General features: G+C 38.6%; 1 protein-coding gene and 1 long non-coding RNA gene across 13 annotated transcripts in view; one reads left to right on the forward strand and one right to left on the reverse strand.

The window, feature by feature from the left end:
* stxbp5l (syntaxin binding protein 5L) overlaps positions 1-22,779 on the forward strand; it is a 140,642-nt gene that overhangs the window by 106,513 nt on the left and 11,350 nt on the right. For 2 of the 11 annotated variants that reach the window (XM_083536926.1, XM_083536931.1), the window contains exons 16-23: positions 324-484; positions 864-989; positions 1,801-1,952; positions 3,547-3,615; positions 5,755-5,820; positions 12,550-12,654; positions 17,840-17,893; positions 20,046-20,228. In XM_083536926.1, coding sequence (XP_083393052.1) covers positions 324-484; positions 864-989; positions 1,801-1,952; positions 3,547-3,615; positions 5,755-5,820; positions 12,550-12,654; positions 17,840-17,893; positions 20,046-20,228 — 916 coding nt within the window. The remainder of the gene's footprint in view (positions 1-323; positions 485-863; positions 990-1,800; positions 1,953-3,546; positions 3,616-5,754; positions 5,821-12,549; positions 12,655-17,839; positions 17,894-20,045; positions 20,229-22,779) is intronic. The other 9 variants (XM_083536929.1, XM_083536933.1, XM_083536934.1 and 6 more) reach the window with 5 other exon arrangements.
* LOC310723800 lies at positions 19,740-20,075 on the reverse strand. 2 transcript variants are annotated; one of them, XR_014532780.1, is made up of 2 exons: positions 19,982-20,075; positions 19,740-19,934 (listed from the first exon to the last, which is right to left on the reverse strand). It is a non-coding gene; the product is annotated as an uncharacterized lncRNA (long non-coding RNA). The 2 variants fall into 2 exon arrangements; XR_014532781.1 differs by having other exon boundaries at positions 19,740-19,942; positions 19,982-20,061.

The raw sequence follows: 22,779 nt of genomic DNA on the forward strand, positions 1-22,779 counted from the left end.
CTGCTGCCACTGGCTCATTCATTATTGATAAACATATAATTACATGCACTAAAACTATACTTTTTTATACAAATTTATAACCTCTTTATCTCTTAAAAGCTGCTCTGTGATGATGTACATTGTTAAAAGTGCTATACAAATAAAAATGAACTGAATTGAATACATAATTGGAAGTGATTCCAAAAAAGGATGCGATAATTGTATACATACAGAAAGAATTCTGCCAGAAAGGTGTCTGATTTGCGAATGTTTCCAACCTGTACATGCATATATGTGTCTGTATATTTATGCATGGCTGAATACATGTGTTTTTGTTCTCCTAGGCTCTGGATGTGCGTCTGCAGTGTGAGGCGGAGGATGTAATCTCACCATCAGACGCAGAAAATACGGTGTGTGCAACAGATGTGGGAACTCACTCGCCCCAGCCGCCCAGCCCGCGCAGTAACACTCCGGATAGTGTGAGAGACAGCATCCCCTGCCTAAAGTGAGTGACAACTTGCCTAACCTTTTATGAGGGGCGGCATGCTAGCTGGGATGTCTTCCCAATTTTTCTTGCTGCCACTTTCCATCCCATTAACCTGTCACATGACCGATACAAATCAAGGGTGAGGCTCAAGCTGCTCTCGGTTTTGTTTTAACTGCTGGTGATTGGCTAGTGTCACACTAATTGACAGAGGGAAAGAAAAGCGGTTTTCCTCACAGAAAGCAGAGCCACTTATATTGGCGTGTGGGACTCATAGCTGTGGGATTCAACCCATGATGCTGCATGTTGCCGTAATTTAGTCTGGAAGTATTGAACAGTGGATGTGCTTTCAGCATTCATTTATTTGTCATATATATTTAACAACTTTTATCATTATCAGGGTAAAAGATCGCATAGTATGGATGCCCCCTGGATACCAGGCCGAACTTGTAATCCAAATGTTATGGGTTGACGGAGAGCCACCTCAGCAAATCACCAGCCTGGATTTAAACTCTGCCTATGGCCTGTGAGTAGCCCCTTAACACATGGCTTACCTTGAGTTTTTTTTTTTATTGGTCATGTATCTGCTTTTATACTGCTTAATGTAAACTCCGCACTGCGATGTCTAGGAATTCATTTAGCTTCAGAGAAACACCGTCCTGGACAGACATCTAGGAAAACTTTCACTACTTTCACTGTAAGGTAATAAAAAACTGAAAAACCCAGAAAACCTTTCGAAGCCATTGTGAGGACATGAAAACCTATAAACAGACAGTAGTACAAAGTCAAAATGGAAATAGAAGCCACTGGAGCTGCACCACCATCCAATCATTTATACTTCTAATAACATAAATGCTGCAGGTTGATGTCATCTAGAAAATGGACACTGTACTCACACTGAATGTGAATAAGAATTCGTCCTTAATGCTCTTTTTTAATCAGCCGTAAAAACGCGAGACATTATTCGGTCAAACCTGATCCAAGGACGGAGCTAATGGAATGGCAGCCAATATAGAAGGCTTTTTTGAATTTAAATGAGCTTTACTCAGCCAATTCAGCCACCCACAGCTATTTACAAAATACGAACATGAACACTGTTTGAGCAGCAGCTGGGAAGAAGCCAATCATTTGGGGGAAAGTGACAAGAAAGGGCGGAGCCTGCTGACAGAGGCATTTGTTTGTGTGCATCTACTCGGATTGCTGTGTTATTTACTGATGATTTGGCTGTCATGTGTCTTGGTTTATGTGTGTGTCTGTATATGTGTGTGTGTGTGTGTGTGTGTGTGTGTGTGTGTGTGTGTGTGTGTGTGTGTGTGTGTGTGTGTGTGTGTGTGTAGGTTAGCTCTAGGTAACTGTAATGGTCTGGCAGTTGTGGATTATCTGCAGAAGACAGTGATAGTGTGTATGAGCACTCTGGAGTTATACGGCTCGGCTGACCCCTATCAACGCCTCACACGTTCGCCCCGCAAGAACCGCCAGTCCACATCAGGTACACACACACTCGTACACAGTCCAATAAATACACACTCAGATTACAAAACAGACTTATGTAGTGTCACTTCACCGTCTTGTCTCCCTGCTTTCTGTCAGTCTTCTGTCTCTCTTTGTCTCTTTCCGTCACACTCCCACATAATTTACATTCAGTCACACACGAATCAGAGACTCTTGCTCACTCTCTGACTGCATGAGACAGGCCGCAGTTACGGATTTGCATTCCGTGCATGTTGTCTATTTCAATATTCTGCTTGAGCACGACTTCTGACAGAGCCAAAAGCTCGTACTGTCACAAGGACACACTTCTACTAATCCAACCTGATCCTCTTCCGCTCTGCTCCCCCTATCCGTCTCAACCCTCATTACATACTCTCATACATACAAATACTCCTTCCCGCATTCCCACCTTTGCACAGGCTCATAGAGCACAGGATAAAGATAAGCGATAAGTTCGAGAGTCCATCTTGTCTTTCTCGCCCTTAAGTGAAGATTGAAGGAGCAGAAGTGGCAATGCTGGCTGTTTCCACAGCAGGCGCTCTGATTCATCCGTTCAGGTTTCAGCAACTTTCGAAACGGACAGCCCAGATCCTTTATGATGCTCGGCATGGAGATGCAGGGGTGGGCAGAAGGGTCACTTGGTCTCGGCAAGAGGTTTTTTTGATCCTCTGCTTATATAAGCTCGTAAATAAAAGAGAGGGATGTTGCTTCAGCACTCACCCACACCCTCTGCTTTTTTAGCCAGAAAAGAAGAAATCAACATAAAACGAGAACACAGTGCTTTATCCTTTAAAGATATGGACTTTATCCTTTTATTTATTTGCATAAGGAGATAAGAAATAACAGGGATGTTCCCTTCATTTCATTTTCTTCACTCTTGTAGCTGTTTACACTTATATGTGTCACTGTGAGTCCTCTCTGGAGACATCATGAGAAATCAATACAAGCTGGTGATGTAGGACCAATGTGTTCCTTCCAGATCCTGAGAATGAAGTAAAAGTGTCTTTAATAGGCTTGTGGAAATGTCATGCTATTGAAAATGTCACTATTTCCTTCAGTACTGTTTTACCCTACTCATAATGTGTTTTTCTTTTTTTCAAAAAGTTGCATTCACAGTAGAGATAAAAACGCTCCATTCTAAAAGATTGTGCAGGTTGTTGAAAGTCAGGGACGGAGTTTAGTATTTCTCTGTGTGCTATAACTCCCTTTCTCTCTCTCGTTCAGACACACACACACACACACACACACACACACACACACACACACACACACACACACACACACACACACAGGCTCCTCATTCTTCCTTCTTTAAGTTAAGTTCTTTTATGTTTTTCCCTCTCACTCACTCATTAAACAGGCAACTTGGTCTTGCTGCAATCATAGACACACTCCTTTTTCACTCAAACCCTTTTTTGTTCTTCTCCCCTCTTTTCTCCTCTAATCTCCTCTCTCTCTCTCTCTCTCTCTCTCTCTCTCTCTCTCTCTCTCTCTCTCTCTCTCTCTCTCTCTCTCTCTCTCTCTTCTCTCCCTGTCTTTCTCTCTCTTTCTCTCGTGGGTGGCGATGCTTGGGCATGGGGGCGCTGTCACAGACTTTTGCATGCGTGGCCTGTCTAATTTTTATTCAGATTCAAAGAAACGGATCCGTACCTCGTACCAGAGTAAGTGATTGGAGAAGCCGTCATGGGCTTGGGAGGCTGGGGGTATATGAGGTGATTGGGTGTTCATTGATTACATTGATCAATAGAATGATCTAATACTTAAAATATTCTGGTTTGAATTAGAATAAAAAATTCAATATGCTTATGCAAATAGCAGTGTGTTAGCGATTTTGATATGCGTTGTTGGAGTTTAATATTAGTATAAAATATATATTAGTATTAAATTAATATATATACTATATTAAATATATAGTATAGCCTATTTAATATAAACCCTTAAATACAGGGTTGTTTTTTCTAATCGGTTTTATTTATAACATCTTATAGATGCGTGTTTTAACCTACACTTTATACACAAAAGTATTTGGACATCTGACTTTTCTAGCCAAACTCTATGTGGTTCTTCCCCAAACGGTAACCACAAAGTTGAAGGCACACAATTGTATAGGACGTCTTTGGATGTGGTAGCATTCAATTTTCCCTTTACTTGAGCTAGAAAATCAAAACCTGCTCCACCATGATATCGCCCATGTGCAGTAAATCAGCTCCATGAAGATATGGTTGATGGTTGAAGTGGAAGATCGTGAGTGGCCTATTAAACACCTTTGGGATGAATTGGAAAACTGAATGCTCCCCAGACCTCCTTATTCTACAACAGTACCTTATTTTATGCCCTTGTGGCTGAATGGGCACTAATCTTCACAAGCATACTAGTGGAACATCTGGCCAGTATGAAAACATCAGTTTGTTTTGCCTTTTGGAAAATTCACAAACTTACTTATAAACCTTTTCTCTGTACATTTCATAGCTCTAAACTAAAATGACAGGAAACTGATCTCCAGGTTTCCTAATGCCAAGCTCATTTGATTGTACATTGCTTTTTATCATCAATTCTGCAGAGATTACAAGCATTAGATTTGTTTTAGACATATCAGGTGTAGAATATTATATATGTGCAGGCTTAACCTTAACAAACATTCGATAAAAAGATCCAAGTTATGCATTTATGGGTTAAGAAATTAATGAATATTTCTATAGTATATAAGCAAGTAATGCTAAACATCCAGTCACCTCATGGTCTGCATACTTGCTAAGCTTTTGTCATGTGTTAGAGAACCAATCAGGGTTTATAAAATCTCCAGACATGCCGAACATTAATTTCACATTTCAAAGGTGAAACCATCCGTCACAGTAACAAAGAACCAGAGCGCTAATTCACACATTTAGGAATATTAAGTATTCTTAAAAGCTGGCACAAATGAATAAATCATTTGGCTTTATTGGGCTTTAATTCATGTAGGCGTGCTTTTTTTTTTTTAAACATAAAATTAAGATGATCCATTTCGGCGTGGAGAGCCGAGCACTTTGAAAGCGAGCTTCATAGCCGTCGTAAAAATTAAGTTAAATGTGCCTAAACGTCTGCACATTATAATAGTTTGGATAGGAGTTATGCTCTTGTGTCCATTTTCCTCGACCCTGATTGTGGTGTTTGCTGTGCTTGTGACTAAATGAGGCTTGCACTGCATTGATTATAATGCTAGATATAAATGCCTGATTTAAATTCATGCATTTATTCAAGAGTTAGTTTAATCATAATATGCCTCTCGCAGGAAGTCTCTTTTTCCGCCTCTCAATCTCTCTTTCTCACCTGCCCAAAAATATATAAAGTGATGGATGCCAGTGCAGTGCCGGCCTCTTCATGTTTGTGCAGTGAATGTTTACTCACACACACTCACACACATTCACACACCAGCTGTACAATGTGGTCATGCACAGCTGTTTCTGGAGGGTTTCTTTATTTTTGCAGGAAGTAGAGGCTCATTGCAGTTTTGCACACACTCACGTTCAGATTATAGCATTGTTATGTACTACAGTATATTATAATGTCACGTATTTCATTTTAATAATTAATGGAGCTCTATAAAAATTAATAGATAAAAATGGTTCTTTGTCAAATTGAAGTCATTTCTCTGATTCCTGAAGTCAAAAAGAATTACAAATAGACTAATTTTATTGACTCCAGAATTATAGCTGCACCACCCGTCTATTTTGTTTTCATTTGTGTGGTCACTTGTTCTTTTTATTTGCTTTCTCTTCCTCTGTGTTCCCCTATCTCTGTTCTCCGATTGGCTCACACAGGTCTTACTGAACTTTCCGATAACCAGGTTTCTTTGGACCTGGAAAGGAGCAAATCACCCACCTCAGGTAACCACTCCCACACTAAACTTAAAAACTACACCCACTTGATTATATGGAGGTAAATACTTAATAGATTTTGTTCTATTCGTCAACTGTACTGGAAAACGTGGAATTAGCTGTGCTGCAGACCACGGAGACACACACACACACACACACACACACACACACACACACACACAGAAAAGGCATAATATTATGACTTTATAACATTGTAACAGGTGAAGGAAACAAAACTGATTATCTCTTTATCATGGCACCTGTTAGTGGGTGGGATATATTATTTAGCATGTGGACATTTTGTTTTCAAAGTCGATGTGTTAGAAGCAGGAAAAATGGGCGAGCGTAAGGATTTGATCAAGTTTGACAAATTGTGATGGCTGGACGAATGGGTCAGAGCATCTCCAAAACTGCAGCTCTTGTGGGATGTTCCTGGTCTGGAGAAGTCAGTATCTATCAAAAGTGGTTAATGGTAGGAACAGTGATGAACCGGCGACAGGGTCATGGGCAGCCAAGGGTCATTGATACAGGTGGGGTGATTATACACACTTATATACACAGTATTCAGATGCATGGAGATGTTTAGGAGAGATTGCAGTGGAGTTTTTAACCAGATTGTTAAAAAAAATTTGGAAGATGAGAGGATGACTGAGGAATGGAGAAGAAGTGTGCTGGTAACGATTTTTTTTAATAAGTGAGATGTGCAGACCTGCAGTAAATACAGGGGAAGAAATTTGTCAGTCACACCATGAGGTTATGGGAAAGAGTAGTGGAAGCCAGGCTGAGAGAAGAGGTGACCATCTGTGAGCACCACGGACGCAATATTTGCTGTGAGAATGTTGATGGAGAAGTATAGAGAAGGTCAGAAGGAGTTGCATTGTGTGTTTGTGGATTTAGAGAACGCGTGTGACAAAGTGAGGAGAAAGGAATTGTGGTACTGTATGAGGAAGTCAGGTGTGTCAGAGAAGTATGTGAGGGTGGTGCAGGACATGTATGGGGACAGTGTTACAGCAGTGAAGTGTGCAGTAGGAGCGACAGACTGGTTTAAGGTGTAGGTTGGACTGCATCAAGGATCGGCTCTGAGCCCTTTCCTGTTTGCAGTGGTGATGGACAGGTTGATGGACGAGGTCAGACAGGAGTCTCCATGGACTATGATGTTTGCAGTAGATATTGTTATTTGTGGTGAGAGTAGGAAGAGAAGGTTGAGAAGAGCCTGGAGAGGTGAAGGTATGTGCTGGAGAGAGGGGGAATAAAAGTCAGTAGGAGTAAGACAGAGTACATGTGTGTAAATGAGAGGGAGGGCAGTGGAGTGGTTGTGGTTACAGGGAGAAGAGGTGGTGAAGGTGGAGGAGTTCAGGTACCTGGGGTCAACAGTGCAAAGTAATGGAGAGTGTTTTAGAGAAATGAGGAAAAGAGTGCAGGCAGGGTGGAGTGGGTGGAGAAGAGTTGTAATTAGGGTTGGGGATCCACCCGAACTCTAATTAGAATAAAGCAATAAATGAATCAATGATGTCTAGATTATCCAACATGCAATTAAGAAAATGTACCCAACCTTGCACACATCACCTCTTTTTCTTTATAATCGTGCATTGCATGACCTGCATTTGCATATTGAAACATGGTTCTGACAGTTTGACACTGACAATACCATTTGCACGAACACATTGAGCACTCTTCCACTATCAACTATTTCCCGGAGGTTGTCAGCTTGCTTTTTAAAATGTCTTTGATGAGTCTATGCATTCCAATAAATTCCTACAAAAGATCATGAAAAAAAAATGCATTCGAGAAGAGAAATTCATTGTCTTTGATTAAAGCTACATGCTGCTTTTATAGCTGCGCATTTATTACATCTTTTTATCAACTGCTTTTTCATTTAACTTCTTTATTCCTGTGTCCCTTTTCACCCGATCTGCACACATCTCTCTATACTGCCCTGCATTTTATGTTGGTCCTTTGTAAGATTTTCTGAATATCTCAAGGATATGGCAGCTTTGATGCATGATGCTTAATGCATATTGAATTGAAAGATTGCTTTCTTTAGCCATTAAAGTCCACCCCCCCCTCTCTCTCTCCCTCTCTCTCTCTCTCACTCTCTTTTTGTATTTCTGACTGCACCAGTCTGTGCTTTGGTATGTTTTCTCTCTGTACTTTGTGAAGCCTGTTTGAATGATGAGGATGCAGGGGACTACTAGCAAAGCTCTTTAGCTTGCACCTAATAGTTAAAGGCAGAAATGTAGTAAAATAAGTGTGTGTGTGTGTGTGTGTGTGTGTGTGTGTGTGTGTGTGTGTGTGTGTGTGTGTGTGTGTGTGTGTGTGTGTGTGTGTTTGCGCACATGTTTGTATGTTTGTGGTATCGGTGCTGCCTTATGTTTTAACACTGTGTGTAGGTTGTGTGTACCACCTATGTGTGTACTCATGTAGGTGTTTAGCCCAACAGTGTATTAAATAAGCATAATGTGTGGGAGAAGGACTTGAAGACAGATGTGTTTCAAAAATCATCACTCAGTGCAGGAGCTATTTATGCATCATATTAAGAGGAATAGCAGCCATTAATATTTCATCAAGCTATGATATTTTTATGTATAAATTCTATTTATTTAGTTATTGCAGGCCTCAATATGAGTCACTATACAAGCAGCCCCGAGCCAGAGAGGATGAATTTGCAATGGAAAAATTGCTTGAGCAGCTGTTGCTTTTCTGTCAGGCAAAAATGTTTTTAGTGTGAAATAATGGGGACAATCAGGTTTTCAGGAATGATTCAGTGCACACTACATGATTTCGACCCTAAATTATGGGTTGCTGACTAACTCTGGTGCTTGCTGACTTCATGCTTGAGCTCAGCAACTACTGTATACTCTACACATTCCTGCACTGAACAACTTGCATAACTTGCACGGGATTCTTTCAATGTTTGAAAATGTTGTGTGTGATTGCTAAGACTCTATTCATTTTAAATATATTTGAACAGCAACAAACATAAGTCCGGATTCTTATCCCTGAATCCATTGTATTCATGGATTAGAGTGGGAGACCATGGGCAAAATGTAAGGACAATAGCTATGCTTTGATAAGTAATATTTACCATTTCCTACCCAAATGGTTGTCATAAACTGCAAAAGGAAAAACAAGAATGCAGCAAACATGATTATAAAAATTATTTGATTGTTTTCTCATGTATTTGTTCATTTATTAAATAGCGACAATATCCAAAGTTATGCAGTATATATCAATGATATCATGTATATGTTCTCAAGAAAGGAAGATTTACAGATTAGCTTTGCAAATATCCCTGGGCTCCGATATGTGACTCCCATTATTTAACACACAAAAGAAGTAAAACAATACAGTGTACTACAACATTATGTACTATGTAGAATCTAAACTTTTTAGTTCAATGGGGGGGGGGGGTACAGTACATATACTCTGTGATGCAATACATGCAGTTACTGTATTTTTGTTTTTAAAAAATCTTACTAAAATATTTTCATTTCAAGTAGATAAATACATTACATGTTTGTCTCTAATAATAAACAAGCAATAATTTTTATAAATTATAATAATATTATTATTATTTTTAATTGTTATTATTAACAATAATAACTATTTTCAAAATAATAATAATTATTATTATAACAATGCTACATGTAGTAATAATAATAATAATTATTATTATTATTCATTCATTGTCTCCCGCTTATCCATAATTCGGGTCGCGGGGGCAGCAGTCTAAGCAGGCCCCCGCCTTTGACTGCTGCCCAATCCTCACAGCACCGTCCCTTACGGTCCCTCCTGCAGGTGGTGAGCCCACGGGAAGGCAGCCCCACATCACGGACCTTGATATTTCCCTCGTAAGGGACCCCCGGACCATAGAGGGTAAGGGCCTTGCTCAAGGGCCCAAGAGTGGCAGCTTGGCAATACCAGGGCTCGAACCCCAGACCTTCCGATCGGCAACCCAGCGGTTAAGGCGCTTGGATTTCTTTTATATGATGCATTGACATGCTTTTTATGACCACTCTGATACATAAAATAGAATACAAAATAAAAGGGTTGAAAAATATATGTTCTTATAATAATACCTAACCTGTGCAATTATGTATTGTATTCGTATTAAAAGTAGAATATAGGAATAGAAGAATTTGCAATATGTTTTTTGTCCAGCGAGAAACTCGTGAGGAGTATATAAACGTGTGAGGAGAGCTCGGTGACAGAGTGTGCAAGCAGGCAGAATAGCAGACAGGGCAATGCATGTGGTCAAAATAGCACCAGTTGCACAGCTCCTGATGTACACAGGTCGATGTTTTTTGGCACACTGACTTATAAAAGTCGGTGCTCCCTGCGACTGTGCGTGCAGCCTTGTGCTGCCATCTGTTGGCATTTTAGAAAAACTTGTCTTAAAATATTTGTGATATCATCTCATATACTCCATTTATGCGCCTCTGTATGACTTTTTCAATATATTCTGTTTGACTGGTTAAATTGTTTATTCAGTAAAGTAAAAATAACTGTTACTAAAGAGAAATCCTGCCCATTGCAGTTTACATAATAATGATGACATTTATAATAAAAACATTTCACTATAGTATTTTTACATTTACTTCTGTGGTATTTAGCAGACACCCTTTTCCAGAGCAAAAAGGTATACTTGAGGTATACTTACCTGTTACCCTGAGAGAAGGTGGTACCAGTCGAGCAGTGCTAAAGGAACTCAGACAGAATATTTATTTTACCATTGATGATAAAAATGGTTTCAGCCACCTCTAGTGCCCATTAACAGTAAAATGGGTGTGTGTGATCACTGATTTGATCAGGTCATGTGATTAAGACATGAAGGTGCAGTGGATTCTAGGAAATGCAGTACATTATACAAATTCCTGTCTCCCACATTACTGCATGTAAACACCTTCTCTTCATGCTGTAGAATCCACTCTAGATTTTTTGACATTTAGATGTTATATTCCAGTGCTCACATTGTTGGCAAGAGACAGACTACATTTCCATAAATCAGAAGTCACACCGGATTTATCCTTCTTTTAGCAGGATATTGTGTTTGAGAGAAGGTAGTAGTGAATCTAGCTAACTGGAAGGAAAAGTCTGCTGAAAGTTGCCAGTTCCTTCCTTTTTTATATAGATTGGGGAAAAGTCCAAATTTGATGGCCAGCTTCAAACGATGCCCCTTGATTTCCATATATACTTCGCATGTCATTCTCCTTTTAAATGATTGAGGGTTTTTTTGTGTGTGTATAACGAGAAATCATGTTATATCTTTTAATGTGACTACTTTCTTTCAACTGGCTGTGAGAGGAGAGATTATAAATCGCAAATGTAAAGAAATAGATCATGAAATAATAATGAAGTAAGTAAAGCTGAGTTTCTTTCGTTCATCCAGTAGACAGGAGGAAAAGGCTACTAAGTATTATAAAACTCCTCTGAAGCATTGTTCATGATTCAGGATCAGTGTTTAAGAAGCGTGCATGTACAAGGTGCTAAATAACCGATGTACCATAAAGCAACCGCATCTTTCTCAGAGGGGTTTATTCCTATGCAGCTAAAATAATCCACCATAGAGCTTGTCGGTGATTTGCTGTAATTTTCTCAGGAGGATCAAGAAGAAGAAAGTAGCACCTGCAAAGCCCAGGATCACACACTGCACCAGGCCCCTGTGTAAACTATCATTTTTGGGATACATGAAGTATCGGTTCCTTAGCAGTATCCCACAAACAACCGTTTTTAATTATCACGTTGGTATTGTTTACAGTTGTGTAACTTGTTGTGTTCCTTTGTGATTTGGTGTCTGCTTTTTTTATTTATTTTTTACCTCACCCGGTTTGCTGTCCTCCTCTTCATCAGCTTCAGTAATTAGGGCTGCATTTCTCTCTTTGAAGTTCTCCCTCAGGGTGCTGGCTGGCGCATCGTTGTTGTGCTTTGTTGTTTCGGGGGTTGAGGAGTTCTTCTGCAGCTCGCTCTGACCTCGTGTTGACTCCGGTGTTCTGCCAGGTGGCTAATAAGCTGAAATGTCAGCCATTGATGGTGACCCACTGGATTATATTTAGAAAAAGATAGTTACGAGTAAAGCGAAGAAGAAGGTTCTGGAAAAAAATAGAAGAGAATGTGAAATAATAAGGTGACAGGGACTGGCAGGAAGAGTTTTTTTTTTAGACATGCTCGTTATACGTGGCTCACCTGTGAGGTTTCAAATGCGACAGCTTTGGCAGAGTTTAATTCTTTATCAGTGCATGATCAGATTTAGTTTGTTTTTATTCATTTGGTATAATTTGATGAAACCTGGCCAGAGAGGAAATGCTAAAAAATGTCTAGGTTGTAAATCTTAAAAGAACTCATTAATGGCAACATTTTTATCATCAGCTTTTGGGTGTTTGTGGCATTCAAATAAAAAAATTAATAAATGTTTTTTTCCCCTTAAAGTAGGAGCAGCATTGTTCTTTTAGGAGAAATTTGTTCTTATGCATCACCTTTCCTGGCATCTTCACTACCATTTCTCGATTACATGGCAGGTTTTCAATGTCAGGTTTTCACTCCCATTTTAGCTTTGATTGCTGGTTTGATTTTGATTGTTTGTTAAACAATGCTTCTTTTTGTTGTCAAAGAGAAAAAGTTCCTCTACATGAACATGAGGATCACGCATAAACTAGATGTATTTTTTTTCCATGTTTAGGTCTGATTTTGTGTTTATTTATGCATTTGTGTGTGTGTTTGTTATGGTTTTCTGATTTTCAGTGCCCTACTCTTCCTATGTACACAATGAGCCTCGGGGCACACCGGATCCCGTGTCCAATCTCCGTGCCAGCCATTACAGTCCAGTATTTTACCTGTTGGACAATGGTAAGACTCGGAACACATGGACCAGGGCAAGAGAGACGGTTAATAGCATGCTGTTGTAGGAGTAGTCATGCTTGTAGTGTGTGTTGCCTAGCTGTTCGTAGCTGCTAGTGCTTCTCATCTCCTCTTGCAGCTTTACAATGTCAACTTTCCATGTGTGTGCAGGTGTGTGGGAGGCGTGTGGGTGCTTATTTGGCATGGGTGCACTTGTGTGTATGTGTGTGTGTGTGTGTGTGTGTGTGTGTGTGTGTGTGTGTGTGTGTGTGTGTGTGTGTGTGTGTATGTGTGTGTGTGTGTGTGTGTGTGTGTGTGAGAGAGAGAGCGAGAGAGAGAGAGAGAGAGAGAGAGAGAGAGAGAGAGAGAGAGGAGGATGATGAGTGGTCATGAAAGCTGTGTAATAAAAAACTACCTAATGGGCAGGATGAGATAGAGAGAGAACAAACCGACAGGGAGAAAAGAATGAGTTCACTAAACTAATGTCGCATATAGGATTAGGACTTGGGGTCCAAATGGATGGAAGTGCATGTAAGAGAGTGAAACAGCTGAGAATGATCGAGGGATGTATGGCCCATAGTTTATTTCATGGACGCTCACTTGTCTTTCTCAAACACCGCGCCTCATCCATGCTTGCGTATGTATTTATGTATGTATGTATGTGCTGGTGGATAATATGCAGATGTTCTCTTGCATTTTGAGTTGCAGATTGCCTGTGCTGCTACGGGTTTTGCATCAGCTAATTTGCCTTTGGAAATTAAATCATCTTTTAAAAACACTAGCAAGAGGCAGCTACACCACAGCTTCCCCAAATTCTTGTCTGAAAGTTTTATGTTTTTAATTCATATACGCATCATGAAATTCTTTCCATTGGCACTACAATATGCATCCACTTAGCTTGTTAAAATCTCGCCAATTAGCTGTGTTTCCAGTAGTTGCTAACCTAACATCATATAACCTCATGCAAGCAAATACGGAGTGAATGCACTGAAGGACTGTAAGGCTGTCTCCGAGCATGGTAGAAAAGAATGGCGAATTTGCATGTGCACTTGATATTTATTTATTTGTATTTGTATTTCCTAAAGTTCTTTTTTTTAAGTGTATTTTGCTCAGAACGTTTAAAGCCTTTACTTTTACTTTAGATCATTTAGTAGTATCTTTATGTGAATGGAAAAGGAATGATGAATAAATGAAAAATGGATGCAGATAATATGGATACTATGATAATACTGAGGTCACAAAACAGAAATGAAATATTGAAGAAGAAATTAAATATTGCATCTTTTAACTGGGCTCTATTTTTATCCTGAGCCCCAAATGAAGCATGAATAACATTGAAGAGTACACTGTGTATTTGGTACATATGAATACACTCAAGATGGGAAAAATTGTGACTTGAAGACAATGAGTGAATGAATGAGTGAATAAATGAATAAATGAATTAAAATCCGGTATGGCTGCAAAATACCAGAGTGTTTTTGTAGGAGCGGAAAAAGAAGCACGGCTGAAAAGAGCAAAATCATATCACTAATTCATGTAAATTACAGGGTGACGCAGAGCAATTCGACAATGGGTCCTGTGAAAAGAATCCAAATTTACCCTTCTTCTTATTTTGATTCTGGCCTGATGCTTGTTTCCTGGAGACCTTTAGCCATTCATGAAGTCCCACTCAAGTGAATGTATGATAGATTATCTATGCAACACACACACAATGCAAGTCTGGCAGTGATGTCATCAAATCCCAGCCCACTGCCAATGGATCATTGAGATTTGTACATGATGTTAAAAAAAGGGTTGCTGATTTCTCTTTTCTGGCTCGCACAAACACACACTCGCACTTATCAGCATCAGCAGACATAATGGGAGGGATTTCACCTGTAAGGCACGGGCTATTGATTTAGCAAATTTCAATTACTGCTGCATACAAGAGCAATTTCCCTCTGCGCCACACCAAACAACACCTCTATTTACATTCAAATCCTCCTTTGTCTCCACTTTTCCAAGCAGCAAACAAAGAGAGAGATGGAGAAATGAAGGTTACTTCAGGCCTTCATATACCACCATACTGTTTAAAATCAGTGCCACTGAATGTATATAAAGGCACAGCTGTTTACATGCTGAAGGACATTTCAGTCAAGAATTGAGGCGCTGTTCCTGGCGTGATTCACAAAAAAAATCATTTTGGCAGAGATTTCTATTTCGTAGATTACTCATTCCATTAATAGAATTCCAGTCTATCAACCTGTGGTGTCCAGAGCTGAAAGTACAAGGACATTTTATTACCATGGCTCCAGAAGCTCAAGCTGTTTATATCACTGCCATTTAAGATGGCACAGAGACAGGGCCATTCGAAATCATTTCTCGGACTCTTAGAGAAATTGCGTTTATAAGAAATGTCTTTTTTTTATATATTATAGTAATAAAAAAATGTCAAAACACAATCTTGAAATAAGACCTTCTTGTTCCATGGAATTTAGCAACTTTAAAGAAGGCTGAGCGCACCAGGCTGGAAACATAAATTCACCCCTTCAGCTGATCACAAATAGTTTTTAAAAAATTTTTATTGTACCTTTTTTTATTACTTTAATCTTGTGCCATTACGCACAAATTTGTATCTGTCTGAAGTGTGTGTCTGTGTGTGTGTCTGTGTGTGTGTGTGTGTGTGTGTGTGTGTGTGTGTGTGTGTGTGTGTGTGTGTGTGAGTGTGTGTGTGTGTGTGTGAATTTAAATGTAAAATTTTAACCTGACAAATGCTGGATTTGCAATGAAATAATCGAAATCAATCTCAAGTATAACAAGTATAACAATTATAGAAAGCATAGAAAGAGTAGTATATGTAATAGCAGTAAAAATGAATACTGATAATAATCCCAAAACACACTAAACATAGCAATTAGAATGACTCTTTATCAGCCCATTCATCAAGAGAGGTACCATAATGCATTGAACTGGATGTTAAATATGAATAAGATGTGAAATATGTGAATAATGAGGGTGTGTAATATGCATATGTAAATAAGGCACTAGTAAGCAGAAGCTAGAATACTGAAGAATATTGTTCATATTGATGTTCTATCATGAATCTATTGTTAACACATTACATTCAGTACTTTATATGAAGTAACTATTAATTTAGGAATGAATATAGATATTTAATTATTGATCACAGCAAATTGAAAAAGGAAAAAACACAAATTGCTGGCTTTGGGAATATTTAACTAGTGAGACATACAACAATATACTTAAAATACATATAATTATACATTTACCCTCTCATTTAAAAAAAAAATACTTGAATACTCCATAGTTGACATGATGGCTTTCAAAACTTGTTGAATATACACTATATACACTATATGGACCAAAGTTTTTGGACACCTGAAAGTAAGACCCGTACTTTTTGAACATCCCATTCCACATTTAGCCCTCATTTGCTGTTATAATAACCTCCACTCTTGTGAGAAGATGTTCCACTAGATTTTGGAGTGCGCTTGTGGAGATTTGTGCTCATTCAGTCACAAGGGTGTTAGATAAAATTCAGGTACTGATGTGTAGTCAGTGTTCCAATTTATTCCAGAGATGCTCAGTAGGGGTGAGGTCAGAGCTCTATAGCAGGCCACTCAAGATCTTTTAATCCAACCCATTTAAATCATAACTTTCATTATATTATTCTATATTTTGATCTATCATTCATATCTTCATGGAGCTGGCTTTGTACACCGAGGCATTGTTATGCTGGAACAGGTTTGGGTCTCCAAGTTCAAGTGAAGGGAAAATGTCATGCTACCACCTCCAATGGGGTGAAATCAGAATGACTCTTTATCAGCCCATTCATCAAGAGAGGTACAAAGCACGAGGCATTGAACTGGATGTTAAATAGGAATTAGATGTGAAATATGTGGATAATGAGGGTGTGTAATATGCATATGTAAATAAGGCACTAGTAAGCAGAAGCTAGAATACTGAAGAATATTGTTCATATTGATGTTCTATCACGAATCTGACACGTTTGTTTCATTCGTCTTTAATTCAACTCCTCATAGGTCTTTCTTAACACATGACATACAGTACTTTATATGAAATTATTTTTTTAGTAATGTATATAGATATTTAATTAGTGATCACAGCAAATTGGTGAAAACAAACACAAATTGCTGGCTTTGGGAATAATGTTATGCTGGAACAGGTTTGGGTCTCCAAGTTCAAGGGAAGGGAAATTTTCATGCTACCACCTCCACATCCTATACAATTTTGTACCTCCAACTCTTTGGTATCAGTTTGAGGAGGAACCACATATGGCTGGAAAAGCCGGGTGTCCAATACTTTGGTCCACAGAGTGTATCAGCAGTAATCAATAAGTGGCTGCACTTAGCAACGGTCAGTTTTTGTATAAAACAATATCTTTTTTGTGTTGTGTAAACATTTCTGTCCGTGATATTTTTGCTATTTTGTGAATAGCAAAAATAAATATGAATAAATAAATGGTTTATATTGGTTATTATTATGGTTATGATTATATTGTATATAGATTATATATGATTATATAGCAATTCAGCTCTGAAATATGAGCAGATAAATCATTGGCACAACTTCCACTCTGGATTTTAAGGCTTTCCTTTCAATAAATGTCTTTTCTTAGCAGTATTAACAATCACAATATATCAAATGTCCAGTATCATGTCTCTTACCTGCCTCTGATCTTTGCAGTATTGCTGCAAAATGCTTGCAAAATGTTGCCTTTTGATTCCTTTCCTTTCTTTTTATATTAAAAGGAACAGTAAGTCTGTGAGTGTGAATGTGTGTTTCATGTTATTTTTTATTTTTTTTTATTTTTTTTGTTTTATGATTCTAATATTGTGACAACTCCACCAGACTACAGTGAATCCCAAATGTCCATTTCAGAAAGAAATAGCAAAGATATGTTAGATAAGTTATATATGTGTTTAAAATAGCAGAATAGATTGAACTCTCTGTTTTCCGGTGGTTAATTGTGATTAAGCATGAATTCGCATGGTCATGAATGCACCAATGCATGTGCGAATGTTGACTCTTTCACAAAAACTTTGGCTTTCGTTTACCTCATTCTTTACTTTTCCCTGTTTTTTTCTTTTCTTTTCTTTTCTTTTTAGTTCACCAATTTGCTTTTTGTTTAACAGATTAATTGCCTCTTTTTTTCCTGTTTCTTTTGTTTCAGTAAAGGGACCAGGCAGAAAGTTAAGTCTACCCACTGATCTTAAGAGTGATCTTGGTACGGTAGGCCGAAAGCGAGCAGTTTTTCTTTTTGAACTTCCCCTTTTTCCTTTCTTCGACTCATCTCTTTTTCTTCCCATACTATTACCGAGATCATGCTGAGGGATTTTTGTGCTCTTGCTTTATTATTTCTTTTTTTCATACAGTATGAAGCTCACTCTTCTCTGTCAAACGGCAGACACCAGTGTACTCACTTCCTTTCTGTGTGCGGTTTCTGAAACCATCTTTCTTTCAGTTTGTGTGTTTCCTCTCTGTACATTTTGCAAGTGTTTACGAAGGTAGCTTGAATCTCATTCCCATTCTTTACTTGGAAAAAAAAAAGTGTCACTCTGGAAATTTCACTTTATTGCGGTGGGTTCATTTATTTTATCCCTTCTTTATCCCTTTTAAACAGCCTTGTTCCATCCTATTCGGACCATTTTATACCTCAGCATAACCACTCTAACCCTACTGGACCATTCTTTTATGTATCGAAAACCGCCTGCTCCATTGTGATTGGATCATCGTCGTGCTCTGAACAGCCATGCACTGACTTGGATCCCATTCTCTGGTGTTGCTTCATTGTGATTTGAATCATTTTTCTATCGTTTTCAAAATCTACAAAATCTGTCTCTCACTAACTTAACTTTTTTAATTCTACCTTATGCTACTTCTCTTCTTCTCTTCCTCTCGTCTGTTTTTTTCTCGCATGCTTAAAGGTTAAGGGGTTGAAAGGGTTCTTAATCTTCATTTCCATTCCTTCTATTTGGAGTTTTTGATTTGTATTTTTATATAGGATAAAGATTAATACTTAAAAAAGTCTGTCTTTGATTTGGACCAGGAAATGAACTAATGTGTAGTTCAGGTTTACGGTTGCTGAATGTGGGTATCAAATCTTTAAATAAGGTACTGGTGCTCACTGGAAATCTTGACTTTGTGTGGTTGGGACCATATGTGTGTGTGTGTGTGTGTGTGTGTGTGTGTGTGTGTGTGTGTGTGTGTGTGTGTGTGTGTGTGTGTGTGTGTGCGTGCGTGCTGTGTATGTGTGATGATGCATACATACAGCGAGGTGAATATCCTGTTTTGGATATACAGTATGTCACTCCACAGTCCTTTATCATACACAAGTTTCCCCTGGAGTGCACTGGAATGCCACTTCATTCCTAATATCTTCATTCTAAAGGATGAAAGAAGCAATTCAGTACAATTTAATGGAGTGGTAAATGTGAGTTTGTCGAGTGTCCAGATATATAGTGCAGGCCAGGGGAAATTCATATAGAGATGCCTGCGGCCTAGGCATAGCCGTGTGGTTTTCCTCATCCTTTGCAAATCAAAAGTATTTTATTAACGCACCTTTATAGAAGTTAAATTTTTAATGCATTAGAGCAGAAATCCTATTATACCATGTAAAATTCATTCCAAGAAGTCATGCCCAAAGTATTATACAGTTCCTCCATTCAACTGTAATCTATAAGGACTTTGTATACCAAGGTCATGAAATGCTGGTGTTTTGAAATCATGTTGAGGCAACAGTTAACTTTGCAGAATAAATGTAGAAACAATTCGGTGTTTTCTACATATAGCAGTACATTAATGATGATTTTTTTTTGCCTGGGTATTGCAACATAGTCTTTGGAGAATATGTGTGGAGGATTTTATTCCTTCCGAATGAAAATTCTGAAATGAAAGCAGTCAATCCATTGTAATGCTCACTTCTAAACCATGCAAAATCCTTGTATACATTTTGAAGCGAGGCGAGGATGAGAAAATCCCCTTGCAATGCCAGTTTCTTGCGAATGACAACTCTACCACTATCTGTTTATTTCTCTCCATTGCTTTGTACTTTGCTTTGTTATTTTTATTTATTTATTTTTTTGCTTTTGTGTTCGTTTTATAAGCTAGAACTAACAATCCTGCAATTGCATTACATTTCTCCTGAATGTTTTGCTCTCCCTTTCCTTCACATCTACCTTAACCAGCTTTTTCTCCGACTCCTTCTTCCTCTGTCTTACACACCTTTCTCTCTCTCTCTCTCTCTCTTTCTCTCTCTCTCTCTCTCTCTCTCTCTCTCTCTCTCTCTCTCTTCTCTATCTCTCTCTCTCTCTACCTATCTCTGTCGGAGTTACCCTAGCCCAGTTGCATTTGTGCTAATGCTTTGCCCGTTGTTTCAGATCATGTGAATGGACATTGCACTAGTCCAACTTCGCAGCCATGTGTATCTGGGAGACCCCGTGCTCCAGGGGCCCCTGAGGGGCCTCGTCTCACCCGCCGCGGGCCAGGACGACCGCCATTCCGCAAGGCCCAGTCAGCCGCATGCATGGAGGTCTCTTTGCCTGTGTCCTCCCTCACCGAAGGTGTGTGCTTGGTCTCCATCTCCCTATATCCTTCCTTTTTTTACCCTAATTTTTCCCTCCCCTTTCTTGCCTTACCCTCCTTTCCTTGCATGTTAACCATTCATCAGGGGATAGGAGCTAGAAGGAGAGTAGGTGCCTGGTAGCCATGTTCTCTAACTGATTTATTTGATCGCTTTCTTTTTATAAACTCTCTCCCTGAGGAGAAATTGGTGACTTCAAATGGGCTTGTTGCAGTCTGATTGGATCTTAATGAGGGAGACGCAGTGCCTTTTTTAAGTGCCAATTTCCTCATTTTTCTCACTGCAACAGCATAAACTCTTGGTAAAGTGTTTTTGTGACTTTAATTCTTGATTGGTTTGTGCTACAAGATGAATCAGGTCAAATTTTTAACACATACACTGGATCAAATCTACTGTACCGGATTAAAACAAGAAATATGTAGGTATATATATATATATATATATATATATATATATATATATATATATATATATATATATATATATATATATATATATATATATATATACACACAAACACACACACACACAAACACACTCAGACAAACACACACACACACAAACACACACACACACACACACACAAACACACACACACACACACACACACACACACACACACACACACACACACACACACAGTGTATGCACAAACCACAAAAGAGCAAATCACAAAAACGAATCAGCTTTGTGGGCTTTGGGGGATTTATTTCCATTAAACTTATGTTTGAGACTACACTGATCATTCAAACATAACGCTGAACTTCAGTTACTGCTATGATCCGAATGATCACTTCCATTGTGAATGTGCTTTGTTTGGGTCTATACTGCACTGTGTTGTAGGGCAAACTAATGACAGAGACTTCCATTTTAAGGAACGTAGGCTATTTTGTTTATTCCCTTATTCCTGCTTCTGTGGCATTCTCCTTAACCAGTTTCACATCATTCTGCAACTAAGGTCATTACAATTATCACAGTACTTACTGGAAATAAAACACAGGTCTAAAAAGCTTAATGTAAAATAATTTTGAAGACTGAATGTGAATGATATTGGATTTATGGGGGCTAGACTCATCCTTCCATATGTGAGGCTGAGGAGTTTGTACATTGTGGGGAAACACAAAATAGAACTGCTGCTCCACTGCATCGAAAAGGAGCCAATTGAGGAGGTTCGGGTGCAGGAGTCTGTCTAGAATGCCTTCTTGGCACCTCCCAGGAGAAGTGTTTTGGGCATGTTTAATGGGCAGAAAAAGACTAGATAGAGTGATTATATCTCCCATCTGGTCTGGGAGCACCTGGTTAGCCACATGGAAGAGCTGAAGGTGGTGGCTAAAGGGAGAGAGGAAGGTCTGGGCATCTCTACACTGATGCACGCAGGACCCTGGTAAGTGGAAAAAAATGGCTGGATGTTAATGAGAAATGTGTGGCGGTCTGGTAAAAACCTGTTGGATGTCACTGATGTTTCATTCTGAAAAAAACATTTAAAAAATGAATAAATACATTATTACAAAGACAGAATGAAATTTTTATTCAGGTTACTTTCAAACCCTGCTTTTGCTGTCTGTAAAAGCCATTTTAAGTAAGGAGGCAGTTAAACAATTACATTAGTTTAAAAAGGATGTGTGATAAGTACATGTGCATTTTGGATAGTTTTATATAAAAAAAAAAAGTCAACAGGCAGGTAAGATTACAATGCACTCTTTTATAACTTACATTATATACCCCATTTACTATTTTAAACATTATAATTAATCCAGCCCTACTTTGTCTTTGGGAATTTGTGCATTAAAAAGGTACACTCCGCTGTGGTGAATAAATTGTCGTTCCTTTGCTTAACCTAATTGTAACCTAATTGCTTTAAATGATAGAAATTAAAATATCCCGACATAATTGGAATAAATTGCTTGAATTCTAAATGGTACTTTAATCATTTCATGAAAATCAAATGTACAATGCAAAAAAGCACAAAAGCGAGAACCCTGCTGAGGTCATTAACTGTGTCGGCTATAATGACTGTAATGGAAAAAAAAAATTTCATAACGATGTTCAACACATAACTGACTTTTGTGTCTCTACCTGTTAAAAAAAAAACACTTATTCATGAGATTTAAAGATGTTTATAAAAACATTGTTTCTACATCTAGCTATATCAGAATATAATAAATATCACCACCAACAAATAACCATAAAACATTAAATTTGCACTATATGGACAAAATATTGGGACACCTGCTTTTTCCAGCCATATATAGTTATTTCCCATAATCTTACCACAAAGTTGGAGGCACACAGTTGTATAGGATGTCTTTGGATGCCAAAACATTAAATTTTCCTTTCACTTCAACTTGGAGACCCAGACATGTTTCTGCATGACAGCATGAAGAGAAGGTTTGCATGAGTTGGAGTGGGAGATCTTCAGTGGCTTGCTATAGCTCTCGGACCTCAACTCTTGGTATTGAACACCTTTGGGATGAATAAGAACACTGATGGCATCCTAGGACTCCTCACTCTACATCAGTGCCTTACTGTAC

The sequence above is a fragment of the Silurus aristotelis genome, assembly GCF_946808225.1.
Source record: "Silurus aristotelis genome assembly, chromosome: 3".
NCBI classification, from domain to species: Eukaryota; Metazoa; Chordata; class Actinopteri; order Siluriformes; family Siluridae; genus Silurus; species Silurus aristotelis.